Below are 11,202 nucleotides of genomic sequence, written 5' to 3'. Positions count from 1 at the left end.
AACCCGTGTCTCGCGATGGCGCAAGGTGCAGCCACACTCAGCGGCCTCCCGACGTGCTCAGTTGTCTAGTGGTGTGACTGTGGCGAGTCATTCACACCGCAGGCGCCCGCCAGCGACTTCTCCGCCCGCGGAGTCCACTACTGTCCACCGCTAGTTGTGAACGGCCACTCATTAACCACAGGCGCGCCAGAGCGGTGACGCCTCGCAGTACTGCTAGCTCCATCTGCGCACGTCGTTCACGGCGGACTGTTCTCTGCCCGCAGGCGTGGCGAGCGACTTCTCAAAGTGCCGACACGCCTCGCGAGCGGCGTGCGCCACCCGCCCTCCCTTTGGGGGAGTGTGTGAGCCTCTCGCCGCGTGTGTGCAGGTGCCCGAACCACATGCGCGGTGCAGACTTGCGCGGTGCGCCTCTATAGTGTAGTGTAGTGTAGTGATAGTGTGGTGGTGTAGTGTAGTGTAGTATAGACCCGCATGCGCGGTGCAGACTTGCGCGGTGCGCCTCTTCTTCCCCCGAGCGGGCTTCCAAGAGGAGAGGAGCTACACGCGCCTGTGCGTTGAGTCACTCGCCACTGCATGTGTGTGGACAAAGGAGCCTCGCTCGGGCGCTCGAAGTTTGACGGCGTGGACCTGTCCTTCGCGATCTTCGACCACGCAGACGTCCACGGTTCGACCTTCTACGACACCAAGCTCGAGGTTGTTATTAGATTATCAGAATGAGTTTCATTGCACAACACCGAGCTGGAGGTGGCCCCTCGGCCGGCGCTCTTGGCCAGCTCTCTGCTAGCTCTCTCGGCCAAGCTCGCCGCTGGACCTCGGCTTGCTCTCCGCTCGATCTCGGCTCGATCTCGGCTCGATCTCGGCTGCGTCTCGCTCGTATCCCTTCCCCACACTCCCAATCACGATCGCCATGAACACAACGGACTCCTCCCTCCCCCAACCAGTGACCTCCTCCCCGCGCAGAACGCGTCTTTCCTCGGCGCGAACCTGGCCAAGGCCAACTTCTTCACGGCCAACCTCCGCGGGGCCAACTTCACCGGCGCAACCTTGACAGAGGTGCGGACACACGTCCTGCCGAGATCGGGGTGTGTCTCTCATGCGTCTCTCTCAAAGAGAGTCACCTCTTGTCCATCGCTCACTCTCCAGGCCGACACGGCCGCCGCTGAGATGGCGGTGTGGTCCCAATGAATTGACTAGCTAACTCCGAATTCATTCCCTCCTCAGGCGGATATGACCTCCGCTGAGATGGGGCCAGGCACGACCTTCCGCGCCTAATTAATTAATTGATTGATTAATTGATTGATTAATTGCATGACCTCCGCTGAGATGGGGCCAGGCACGACCTTCCGCCTCGCGGACATGACGCGCTGCCAAATCAAGTCGGTGTGTGCTGGAGAGACAGCCGAGGAGAGACAGCCGAGAGGCAGCTGAGGAGTACCGAGATACAGCCGAGGAGATGCCGCCGAGAGGCAGCCGAGAGGCAGCCCAGGAGCAGCTGAGGAGCAGCCGAGGAGGACGGAGATGCGCCGCCCGCCTCTCCTCTCAACCTCGTGGGGTGCCTGGCGGAGGCCGCTTCTTGCTCAGCTCCGCCGCTGTGTGTCTTTGCTCTCTGTCAGGTGGGGCATGGGCCGCAGAGTGCTGTCGGTGTCGTGTTCGACGGCCGTCCCCCCTCGAGCTCGCCGAGATCTCGCACGAGATTGCGTCGAGATTTGGGCTCGGGAGTGTCTAGGCGCCCACCTCGAGCGCGCCGTGGTTGCGGACGAGTCGAGATTGCGCGAGATCGATGCGGCTGTCCTCTTTAGGCGCCAACCTCGAGCGCGCGGTGATCACGGAGAGCCGACGCTTCCCCCCGCTCGTCCCCCTGCGAGTGGTTAGACCGTCCACATCGGGTCGTCTTCAGTAACAGGACTCGCTGCTCTCGACTCATGCCATATGACATCCTCTCACACGCCACTCCATCTTCTGCAATGCCGTGCGTCAGGACTCGCTGCTCTTCAACTCGTCGTGGGAGAACACGATCATGGTCGACATCCGGATGGAGGCAGTATAGTGTAGTGCAGTGTAGTGTAGTACTTCCTCACGATCATGGTCGACATCCGGATGGAGGCACACTCATTCACTCATCCACAGATCATAAAGTCCACACAATCATGGCCGACATGCGGAGGACCATCTGTTGCTCTTGAGCCCCCCCCCCCCCCCCCACCCCCTTTCTATTCCTCTCATTCCCCCCCCTGTATCCCTCCCTCCTGTGTCCCACGGCCTGGCATGGAGGACGCGCCCCCCCTCCTGATCACTGTGTACTCCTTGCCTAACAGGACATGGGGATGAAGGGCGCGCTCTTCCGGAACGCCTCGCTGGACCGCGCCGCAATCGTCGACGCGCGTCTGCAGGGCGCCCGCATCATCGCGACCTCATTCGACAACGCACGAGACCTAGCCGAGATACAGCCGAGATCTAGCCGAGATCGCGACCTCGTCGACAGCGCACGAGCAGCCGCGCGACGTGTTTCTGGGAGTCGAGGAGATGAAGACGCAGATGCAGATGCAGATGAAGACGCAGATGCAGACGCAGATGAGGACGCAGATGAAGACGCAGATGCAGACGCAGATGAAGACGCAGATGAAGACGCAGATGCAGACGCAGATGCAGACGCAGATGCAGAAGTCTCACCCCCGTGACACAGGATGCAGCCGCACGACTCGCAGGTGAACCTGAACGGGCCGTGCGACATGTCTATTAATTATTAATTATTAATTATTAATTATGAAGGTGAACCTGAACGGGCCGTGCGACATGTCTGGCATCTATTAATTCTTAATTATTAATTATTAATTATGAAGGTGAACCTGAACGGGCCGTGCGACATGTCTGGCATCTACATCGCCAACTCGACCTTCCGCGCGGCCTTCTTCCCGGGGGGCGCGGTCTTCCAAGACGCTTACGCCGTCGGGTCTGACTTCTCGAAGGCGAGACGAGGCCTAGCCGAGATCGAGAGATCGCCGAGGTGTATGGCTGCCCATCCCAAGATCGCCGAGATATGGTCTGGCCGAGAGGTAGCCGAGAGAGAGAGAGCCGAGACTGGTCAAAGGCGCACTGGGGCCTTGCCAGGAAATGTGTTGTGGGGCCCCACGCGATAGTGCGGCGCGTGGTCAAGCTTCCACCTCCCCTCTTTCCTTAGGCGCACCTCGTGCTCGCCGAATTTCAGAACGCGAATCTATCCGGCACGTCCTTCCGCGGCGCGGAAATCACCGATTCCATCTTCGACGGCGCGAACATCGATCAAGCCGACTTTCGCGGTGTCGTGGGCTTTGAGAAGGCGTCCTTCCACATGGTGCAAGGCGTCCCCGTCACGGATTTTCCGATTGCCGGTTAGACGTCCGGTTTTCCGGTCTCCCCACTGTCTCCCGCCCCCCGGGTGGACGGGCCAATAACACACCCAGCAAGACCCAGTGGTGTTTGAGAACAAACTGGAGAACGCTCTACACCGTGCGTTCTATCTCTAGAGGGCAGACAGCGCCCCAAAATCCACCCGTGAGTGACAGTGAGGCGCTGAGCCGTGTGCAGTGTGCGCACCATGTTCCATGTCGCCGCATGGGCCATGGGCTGTTGCCTGTTCCCGGCTCGCGTTAGGCCGTTCTACACAAATCACAATACTCTGAAAGGCTTCTTACGGAGAGGAGACCGTGCGACCGGCGGACCACACGACAACCCAACCAACTCCACAAACACAGCCACGTACGCACTAGACATATCAATCATCACCTTCGAGGGCCTCGGTCCTCAGCCCCCGCCCACGGCGCCGAGAGGGTGTTTGAGGCGGTTCAAGCCGCCGGCGCCGTCGAGGGCAGGCGCACGGGGAACTTCTCGCCGTGGCGGAGGTACACGTCTGGGTCCTCAGTGCTCCGCTTCAGCCACGGCTGGTCGGGGACAGGCACAAAGGACGCGGCCGGCTTTGCGCGGAACGGGCACTCGCCAGCCTTCGCCTTCTGCTTGCGGTCCTGCACAGCCTTCGGGTACTCGGAATCGATCCACAGGGCGCGCCACTCCTCGACGGGCATCGTCCACGAGCGGGCCCGCGCCTCGTCCGCGTTCTTTGGCGGCGCGGAGTGGATCGACTCCGTCTGGTTCGCCGGGTAGCCGAACTCCACGAAGAGCGCCTTCACGGCCGCCTCGAGGTTGCCGTCATCTGCCGGCCGCTTCGCAAACTGCCCGGGCACGATTTGGTTGTCCTTCTCGCCGCCCTTGAGGTACTCGATCTGTTTCGGGCCCGGGAAGCGGTCGTTCGTGATCTCGGCGTAGCACGACTGCAGCGTCTGCAGGTTGTCGATGTTGAACCAGTGCACGGCGTTATCGACCTCGGGCGTCTCCCGCTGCAGAAAGTTGGGGTTCCAGGTGTGGCGCAGGACGGCGTCAGCAGGCGGCTTGCCGTTCAGGCAGTTTGCGCCGCAGCGGTTGAAGAAGAAGCCGAGCCTCGAGGTGCAGGGCGCGTTGTAAGCGGGCGCCTTCTTCGCGTCCCCGTTCTCTTGACTCTGGAATGCGAAGTTGAGAAACTCGTTCATCTGCTGCTTGGACGGCGTGATGTCCCTTTTGATCTGGCAGGTGTTCTCGCCGCAGAACTGCTCCTTGAACGGGAAGGCGCTGAGCACGCAGTTCCAGAAGCCCGCGAAGCCGCCGGTCTTGAGGCGGAAGTCGCGGATGCCGGTCGACTTGGAGTGCTCCATGTTGTTGTACGGGTTCGGGTTGACGATGCCTTGCGGCTCGAGCGTGCAGCAGTTGAGCGCGGTCTTGAGGCACGTGCTGTTGGTGTACCACTGCTTGTTGGTCACATTCATGAAGTAGACGTTGATGTGGAGCTCGTCGTTGAAAGCGTCGACCTCATCCTGCGTGTACTCCTTGCCGTCCTTGGTCCCGCAGACTGGCTGCCCGTTGGGCACCATGCCGCACGCTCTGTCCTCCGCCGCGCTCTTGCGGGGCCCCTTCCACTTGTTGCCCTGCCACTCCTCGCCCCACGAGCCGGGGAATCCGGCGTGCTTCCAGTTGGCAGGCTCATTCCCACCCAGGTAGTTGAAGTTGGTGGCGGTCGCAGCAGCGCCGACATCCTTGACGCCAATCTTTGCGAAGGCGCAGCGGCACTGCGCCTGGGTGATGTGACCGGTCTGCGGGTCGGGCCGGAGGTCGCCATTCTTGACCAGCGCCGCGAGGGCCGGGCAGGTGATGCGCTGCCACAACGGCTCGCCGACCCACTTACCGATCGAGTCGTCGTAGTGGCCGAGCGGCTTGCCGTCCTCGGTCGTGTAGGGAGCGTCGTACCTCGTGACGGGCTTCTTCGCCGTGCGCCACGGGCTGCGGCTGCGCCGTCACGGGCTGCGGCTGCGCCGCGGGCCTGGACCTTGCGTTCGGTGATGTAGCCCCGCGAGGGCTTGGCGCACGTGGGTGGCGTGAGAGGAGCGGACATGGCAGGAGCGGACATGGCGGAGAGTCTTGATGGCGACACGCGTACCTTCCTTTGGGTTTGCAGGACTAAGGCCAAGTTGATTGTCATTGCAATTCGGGCGGCCTCTTTCCCTGAAAAACAAATAGAAACGCGCGTCGCTTAAAAAAGAAATAAATCGGGGTTCAAGGGATGGGGGAACGGATTGGCCTTGCAAGCTTTTCCGGCAAACAAATAAAAAAGAAGACAGCCGGTCCCCAGCACTTTGAGTTTCCGAAAAATTCCAGGGAAAACAGAGGGTGGATGCTCCATTCTGGAAACTCGCGAGTTTCCCTGAGTCTGACAAATCTCTCTCTCTGAGTCTGAGAGCTCGATCATCCGGCCCGCTGCGCTCCTTAGCTCCCCGGCCCTGGATGTGAGGCTAATGACTGCACTCCAAGTGCTCCAAGTGCTCGAGTCTGAGTACTGAGAGCTGGTCTGGGGCAAAATCTGAGGCAAAATTGAGGAAATCGACAAAATACCCAGGCGGTCGCAGGGTAATTTCCAGGTATACCCGGGTTCTCCATTTTGCCGATTTGGCCTAAAATTTGGCTGATTTTGGGCCCAACCAGCCTCAGAATCGGCCCCAAAAAATGACGATTTCGACGGAGTTTCCCCGGGATGGAGTGATGTGTACGCCTACTCAGGGTGTGTGGCAGCCCGCTGGCTGTGTGTCTTGTGAGCTTGTTTGTGTCTGTGTGTCGCTCGTGCGTGTCGTCATCATCTGTCCCGCGTCCACCCATACCGCGCTGGTGTCCAGTCCGAGCCTGACTGTTCTTCGCCTTTCTATCAATCAAGAAGAAAGAGACAAAATGCGGATGCTGCCGGCGAGCCTGGCGGTCCGCTGTACTACAAGGATGTGCTGACTCGATTCTACCTCGAATTCTTCTACCCCCACGACTCGGAACGCGAATGTGACAGGACCATCGGGTCCTTCAGCCACCAAAGCGAGATCACCCGAGAGCAGCTGAGCCTGCCTCTGGCCTCGCCTCCCTCTCCTCCAGGCATTCGTGGCATCCTATGGGTCGTCCAGAGTATCGACCTCTGGCTTGTCAGCCGCCCCACCGAGGGCACCATGAAGTACAGCGATCGCCACCTCGCTGGCCTCTCCGCAGGCCCCCCCGACCGCGTCGAACTCATCGGCGCGGGCTCTCTCGGCTACGGGACCGGCCCCAGCTTCGGCTGAGGGCTAACAAGCTGCCGAGCCCAAATCACTGTGAGAGTCGTGATTTCTTTTGGTTTCCTAAAATCTCTCTCACCGACACTGCCGCACCTCGAGTGAGCTCCACCGCATCTCGGCAGTGCCTCAACAGAGCGCGAGTGGTGCGTGGCGTGGGCGCAAGTGCTGGCGCAAGTGCTGGCGTAGGAGAGCGCGCGGCGGCGATCGCCTGAACGAAGCGCGTCATGGGCCTCGCCTCACCGGACATGTGCCGGACAGCGAGAGGCCGCAGGAGGCGCGACTGCTGCGAGGCGATCCGGGCGAGCATATGCTGCTTCGAGGGCCTACCGAGTCTACCGAGGCGGCGGGTGTGGGACTTGCTGAGCAGGTTGGTGGGAGCCTTGAGGCGTGAGGCGTGAGCGGTGAGGCGTGCGGCTGGCCTCTCGCGCACAGAGAATCAGCTGGCGAATCAATCAAAAGAAGAAAAAAATCTAAAGGCGAGTCCCTCTTCTGTCTTCAACCGGCAACGGGAACGGCACAAGCTCTCAAAAGCTCGTAGCGTGCCGCCAGCGGTGAAGCCCACGGCTAGTGCTCCTGCTCGGCTCCTCGCCGCCTCGCACTCACGCCTTGCCTACTCACGGCCCCGGCGCCAACGCCTCGACCTTCTTGGGCAGCAGCTGGTTCGACAGGTCCTCTCCGTGGCCTAGGCAGCGGTCTGCGCCCTTGCCCCACGTGAAGACGGCGCCGTCGGCGGTGCGGGCGAGGCTGTGGTACGCTCCAGCTGACACAGCGACGACGCGCCGCCCAGCCAAGGCCTCGATCTTCTTCGGCAGCAGCTGGCGCTGCGAGTCGCCGTGGCCCAACCGGCCCCAGGATCCATAGCCCCAGCTCCAGACGGCGCCGTCGGCGGTGAGGGCGGTGCTGTGGATTGCTCCAGCCGACACAGTGACGACGCGCTGGCCGACAAAGGCCTCGATCTTCTTTGGCAGCAGCTGGTCCTGCTCGTCGCCGTGGCCCAGGCTGCCAAAGCCTCCCCAGCCCCAGCTCCAGACGGCGCCGTCGGCGGTAAGGGCGAGGCTGCGCACCCCTAAAGCCGACACGGCGACGACACGCTGATCAGCAAAGGCCTCGACCTTCTTCGGCAGCAGCTGCTCCTGCGTGTCGCCGTGGCCCAGGCTGCCAAAGGCTCCACCGCCCCAGGTAAAGACAGCGCCGTCGGCGGTAATGGCGAGGCTGTGCGCGCCTCCAGCCGACACGGTGACGACGCGCTGGCCAGCCAAGGCCTCGACCTTCTTCGGCAGCAGCTGCGGCTGGGCCTGCCCGTCGCCGTGGCCTAGCTGGCCGTCGTCTCCATAGCCCCAGCTCCAGACGGCGCCGACGGCGGTGAGGGCGAGGCTGTGTTCGCGTCCCGCCGACACAGCGACGACACTCTGGCCCGCCAACGCCTCGATCTTCTGTGGCTGCCACTGGTGCTGCTCATCGCCGTGGCCCAACCGGCCAGAGCTGCCGCTGCCCCAGCTCCAGACCTCTCCGCCGGCGGTGAGGGCGAGACTGTGCGCGGCTCCAGCCGACACACTCATGGCAAGGAGAGAAGACGGGAGGCGGGTCGGCGTGTTGAGCCGCGTCACGCCCTCGCCGTGGCCCAGTAGCTCTTGCAAGTAGGACGGCGTAGAGCCGCACGACGAGAGCCGCCCCTCGCCGTCGATGAAGAGGCTGTGCCGATTGCCTGCCGCCGCCCTCGCCGGCGGGTTGGACTCGCGCAGCAAGGCCGAATAGCACAGCCACCGCACGGCGCAGGGCTCGTCCTCGGGCTGCGCCGGCAGCTCGAAGCCGCGCTCTTGCGCCCGCAAGCGGATGCCCTCCAGCGCCAGCGAGGCGTGGAAGAGCAGCGAGACGGCTGCGACGCGAGCGATGTCGGCGGGGTCGCAGCGAGAGATGGCGCGCACGAGGAGGTCCGTGGGGAGGTCGAGGAGGCGAACGGGTGGCGGCGTGTCTGGCGAGGGGGCGGTGGTGGCGGCGGCGGCGAGGCGGCGCGAGCGGCGGCGCGGCGGGGTGGACATCGCGAGAAAAAGAAAGTTACATGAAGAATAGGCTAGGCGGCTTGAAAAAATGAGAGCAGCCCCCACCCCTTCAGAGCTGAACCCTGTATCAGCCTGCCCCAATCTCGCATACCGAGAAGCGGCGGAAGCCGGCGAGCCCCCCCCGCGGAGGGCACGTTCACCACCGAGGGCGACGGCGGCACAAGCTCTCCACCCGCCGCCGTTCGCTCCTGCCCGGACAGTCGCGGCGCTCCGCTGTCGGTGGCAGAGCAACAACCGGCGCCAGCAGCCACGCCTGGCGCCGGGGCGGGCGCCTCGCTCGAGCGTGACGGGGGCGGGGCAGGCGCCCCGAGCCGGCCGCCCCAGGATGTCGACGCGGCTGGCTTGACCGACCCCGCGGCGTCGGCCGCGGTCGCGGGCGACTCTTCGACAGCGCAGGCGGAGGCGGAAGGGCCATCAATCAATCATGCGTGCTGGGGGAACGGCACGACACAGTCGCTGGTCTGGTGGCTGCCCGATCGACTTTGAGGAGGCCTGCTTTGCAATTTCATAACTTTTGAATAAATAAATAAATAAAACGGGCACGCCAAACGAGGGGTGGGAGAAGGACAGGGTCCCCACCTGCACGAGCTTTTGAAGCCTGCTTTGCTTTTTTGGCCGGAGTTCTTTTTTGTAAAATTCTTTTTCTCGCGATGTCTGTTTTGCCGCTGCTCGCGCCGCCTCGCCACCGGGGCCACCGCCTCCTCCGCCGCCGCTCCCTCGCCAGACACGCCGCCGCCCGCCCGCCTCCTCGACCTCCCCACGGACCTCCTCGAGCGCGCCCTCTCTCGCTGCGACAGCCCCGCCGACATCGCTCGCGTCGCGGCCGTCTCGCTGCTCTTCCACGCCTCGCTCGCGGCGGAGGCCATCCGCTTGTGGGCGCAAGAGCGCGGCTTCGAGCTGCCGGCGCAGCCAGAGGACGAGGGCTGCCCCGTGCGGTGGCTGTGCTTCGCTGCGTTGCTGTGCGAGTCCAACCCGCCGGCGAGGGCGGCGGGAGGCGGAGGGCACAGCCTCTTCATCGACGGCGAGGGGCGGCTCTCGTCGTGCGGCTCGGAGGAGCACGTCGCAGGCGTCCTTGGCCACGGCGAGGGCGTGGCGCGGCTCAACACGCTGACCCGCCTCCCGTCGCCGCTGGGAGGCGAGCGCACCGTGAGCGTGTCGGCTGGAGGCGGGCACAGCCTCGCCCTCACCGCCGACGGCTCTGTCTGGAGCTGGGGCTATGGATCCTGGGGCCGTTGGGCCACGGCGATGAGCGGACCCAGCTGCTGCCAAAGAAGGTCGAGGCCTTTGCTGGCCACCGCGTCGTCGCTGTGTCGGCTGCAGACTTCCACAGCCTCGCCATCACCGCCGACGGCGCCGTCTGGAGCTGGGGCTGGGGAATCTTTGGCATGTTGGGCCACGGTGACCAGCAGACCCAGCTGCTGCCGAAGAGGTCGAGGCCTTTGCTGGCCAGCGCGTCGTCGCTGTGTCGGCTGGAGCTGCGCACAGCCTCACCCTCACCGCTGACGGCGCCGTCTGGAGCTGGGGCTATGGATCCTGGGGCCGGTTGGGCCACGGGGACTCGCAGCGCCAGCTGCTGCCGAAGAAGATCGAGGCCTTGGCTGGGCGGCGCGTCGTCGCTGTGTCGGCTGCAGACTTCCACAGCCTCGCCATCACCGCCGACAGCAGCGTTTGGAGCTGGGGCTCGGGAGGCTCTGGCAGGCTGGGCCACGGCGAGGACATGTCGAACCAGCTGCTGCCGAAGAAGGTCGAGGCCTTGGCTGGCCAACGCGTCGTCGCTGTCTCGGCTGGAGGCGTTCACAGCCTCGCCATCACCGCTGACGGCGCCGTCTGGAGCTGGGGCGGTGGAGAGCAAGGCCAGTTGGGCCACGGCGACGAGCAGCGCCAGCTGCTGCCGAAGAAGGTGGAGGCCTTTGCTGGCAGGCGAGTCGTCGCTGTGTCGGCTGGAGATGTGCACAGCATCGCTCTCGCCGCCAACGGCGCCGTCTTTACGTGGGGCAAGGGCGAACGCAGCTGCCTAGGGCACGGAGAGGACATTTCGAACCAGCTGCTGCCCAAGAAGATTTAGTTGTGGGCGCGGGGGCACCGGGGTGTTCCCGACCTCATCTCACCCCGCTGGCTGGGCGAACGCGAACGCTGTCATCCCAGCTGCACCCGTCTGCTCGCCTCACCGAGTGACGCGCGCCGAGCCACATGTATCAGTACACAGTGCTGAGCTGCCACGTGCTGGCCTGTGCTGCCTGCGACGCGAGAGGCCGAGAGCTGCTCCGGCTCGTGTCCCTGAAAACCCTGTCGCCTTGTGAGGTTGTGTGCTCCTGCCTCCGGGACCTCCGTCCGCGTCGCGGCCTCCGAGCTCCGTCGAGTCGCCCGGGCGCGCGCGGGCAGGGGTACCGAACGACTTACCGGTGTTGGCTGTTGCAGACAGTGACGAGACACAGACAGCAGAGCTATTGGCATTGTATGCATTTGCGACGGTGTATCATTCACTTTATGCC

General features: G+C 63.7%; 3 protein-coding genes across 3 annotated transcripts; 2 read left to right on the top strand and 1 right to left on the bottom strand.

Annotated features, from left to right (window-relative positions):
- Nucleotides 1-15: 15 nt before the first annotated feature.
- On the top strand, nt 16-2,047 carry EMIHUDRAFT_114864 (hypothetical protein; the record flags this gene model as incomplete). Its single annotated transcript, XM_005779264.1, has 6 exons — nt 16-25; nt 264-285; nt 368-402; nt 590-693; nt 961-1,053; nt 1,979-2,047. The coding sequence occupies 6 exons, from the start codon at nt 16-18 to the stop codon at nt 2,045-2,047; spliced, it is 333 nt and encodes a 110-aa protein (XP_005779321.1).
- Nucleotides 2,014-3,502, top strand: EMIHUDRAFT_443316 (hypothetical protein). The gene is made up of 4 exons (XM_005779263.1): nt 2,014-2,038; nt 2,316-2,474; nt 2,841-2,966; nt 3,179-3,502. The coding sequence occupies exons 1-4, from the start codon at nt 2,018-2,020 to the stop codon at nt 3,371-3,373; spliced, it is 501 nt and encodes a 166-aa protein (XP_005779320.1). The 5' UTR covers nt 2,014-2,017; the 3' UTR covers nt 3,374-3,502.
- Nucleotides 3,503-3,652: 150 nt separating this feature from the next.
- Nucleotides 3,653-5,483, bottom strand: EMIHUDRAFT_443311 (hypothetical protein). Its single transcript, XM_005779262.1, has one exon. The coding sequence runs from the start codon at nt 4,935-4,937 to the stop codon at nt 3,822-3,824; it is 1,116 nt and encodes a 371-aa protein (XP_005779319.1). The 5' UTR covers nt 4,938-5,483; the 3' UTR covers nt 3,653-3,821.
- Between the last annotated feature and the right edge of the window lie 5,719 nt (nt 5,484-11,202).

The sequence above is a fragment of the Emiliania huxleyi genome, assembly GCF_000372725.1.
Source record: "Emiliania huxleyi CCMP1516 unplaced genomic scaffold EMIHUscaffold_233, whole genome shotgun sequence".
Taxonomy (NCBI): domain Eukaryota; phylum Haptophyta; order Isochrysidales; family Noelaerhabdaceae; genus Emiliania; species Emiliania huxleyi.
The sequence above is the reverse complement of the archived record's forward strand: the minus strand, read 5'-3'. Positions and strand labels throughout refer to the sequence as shown.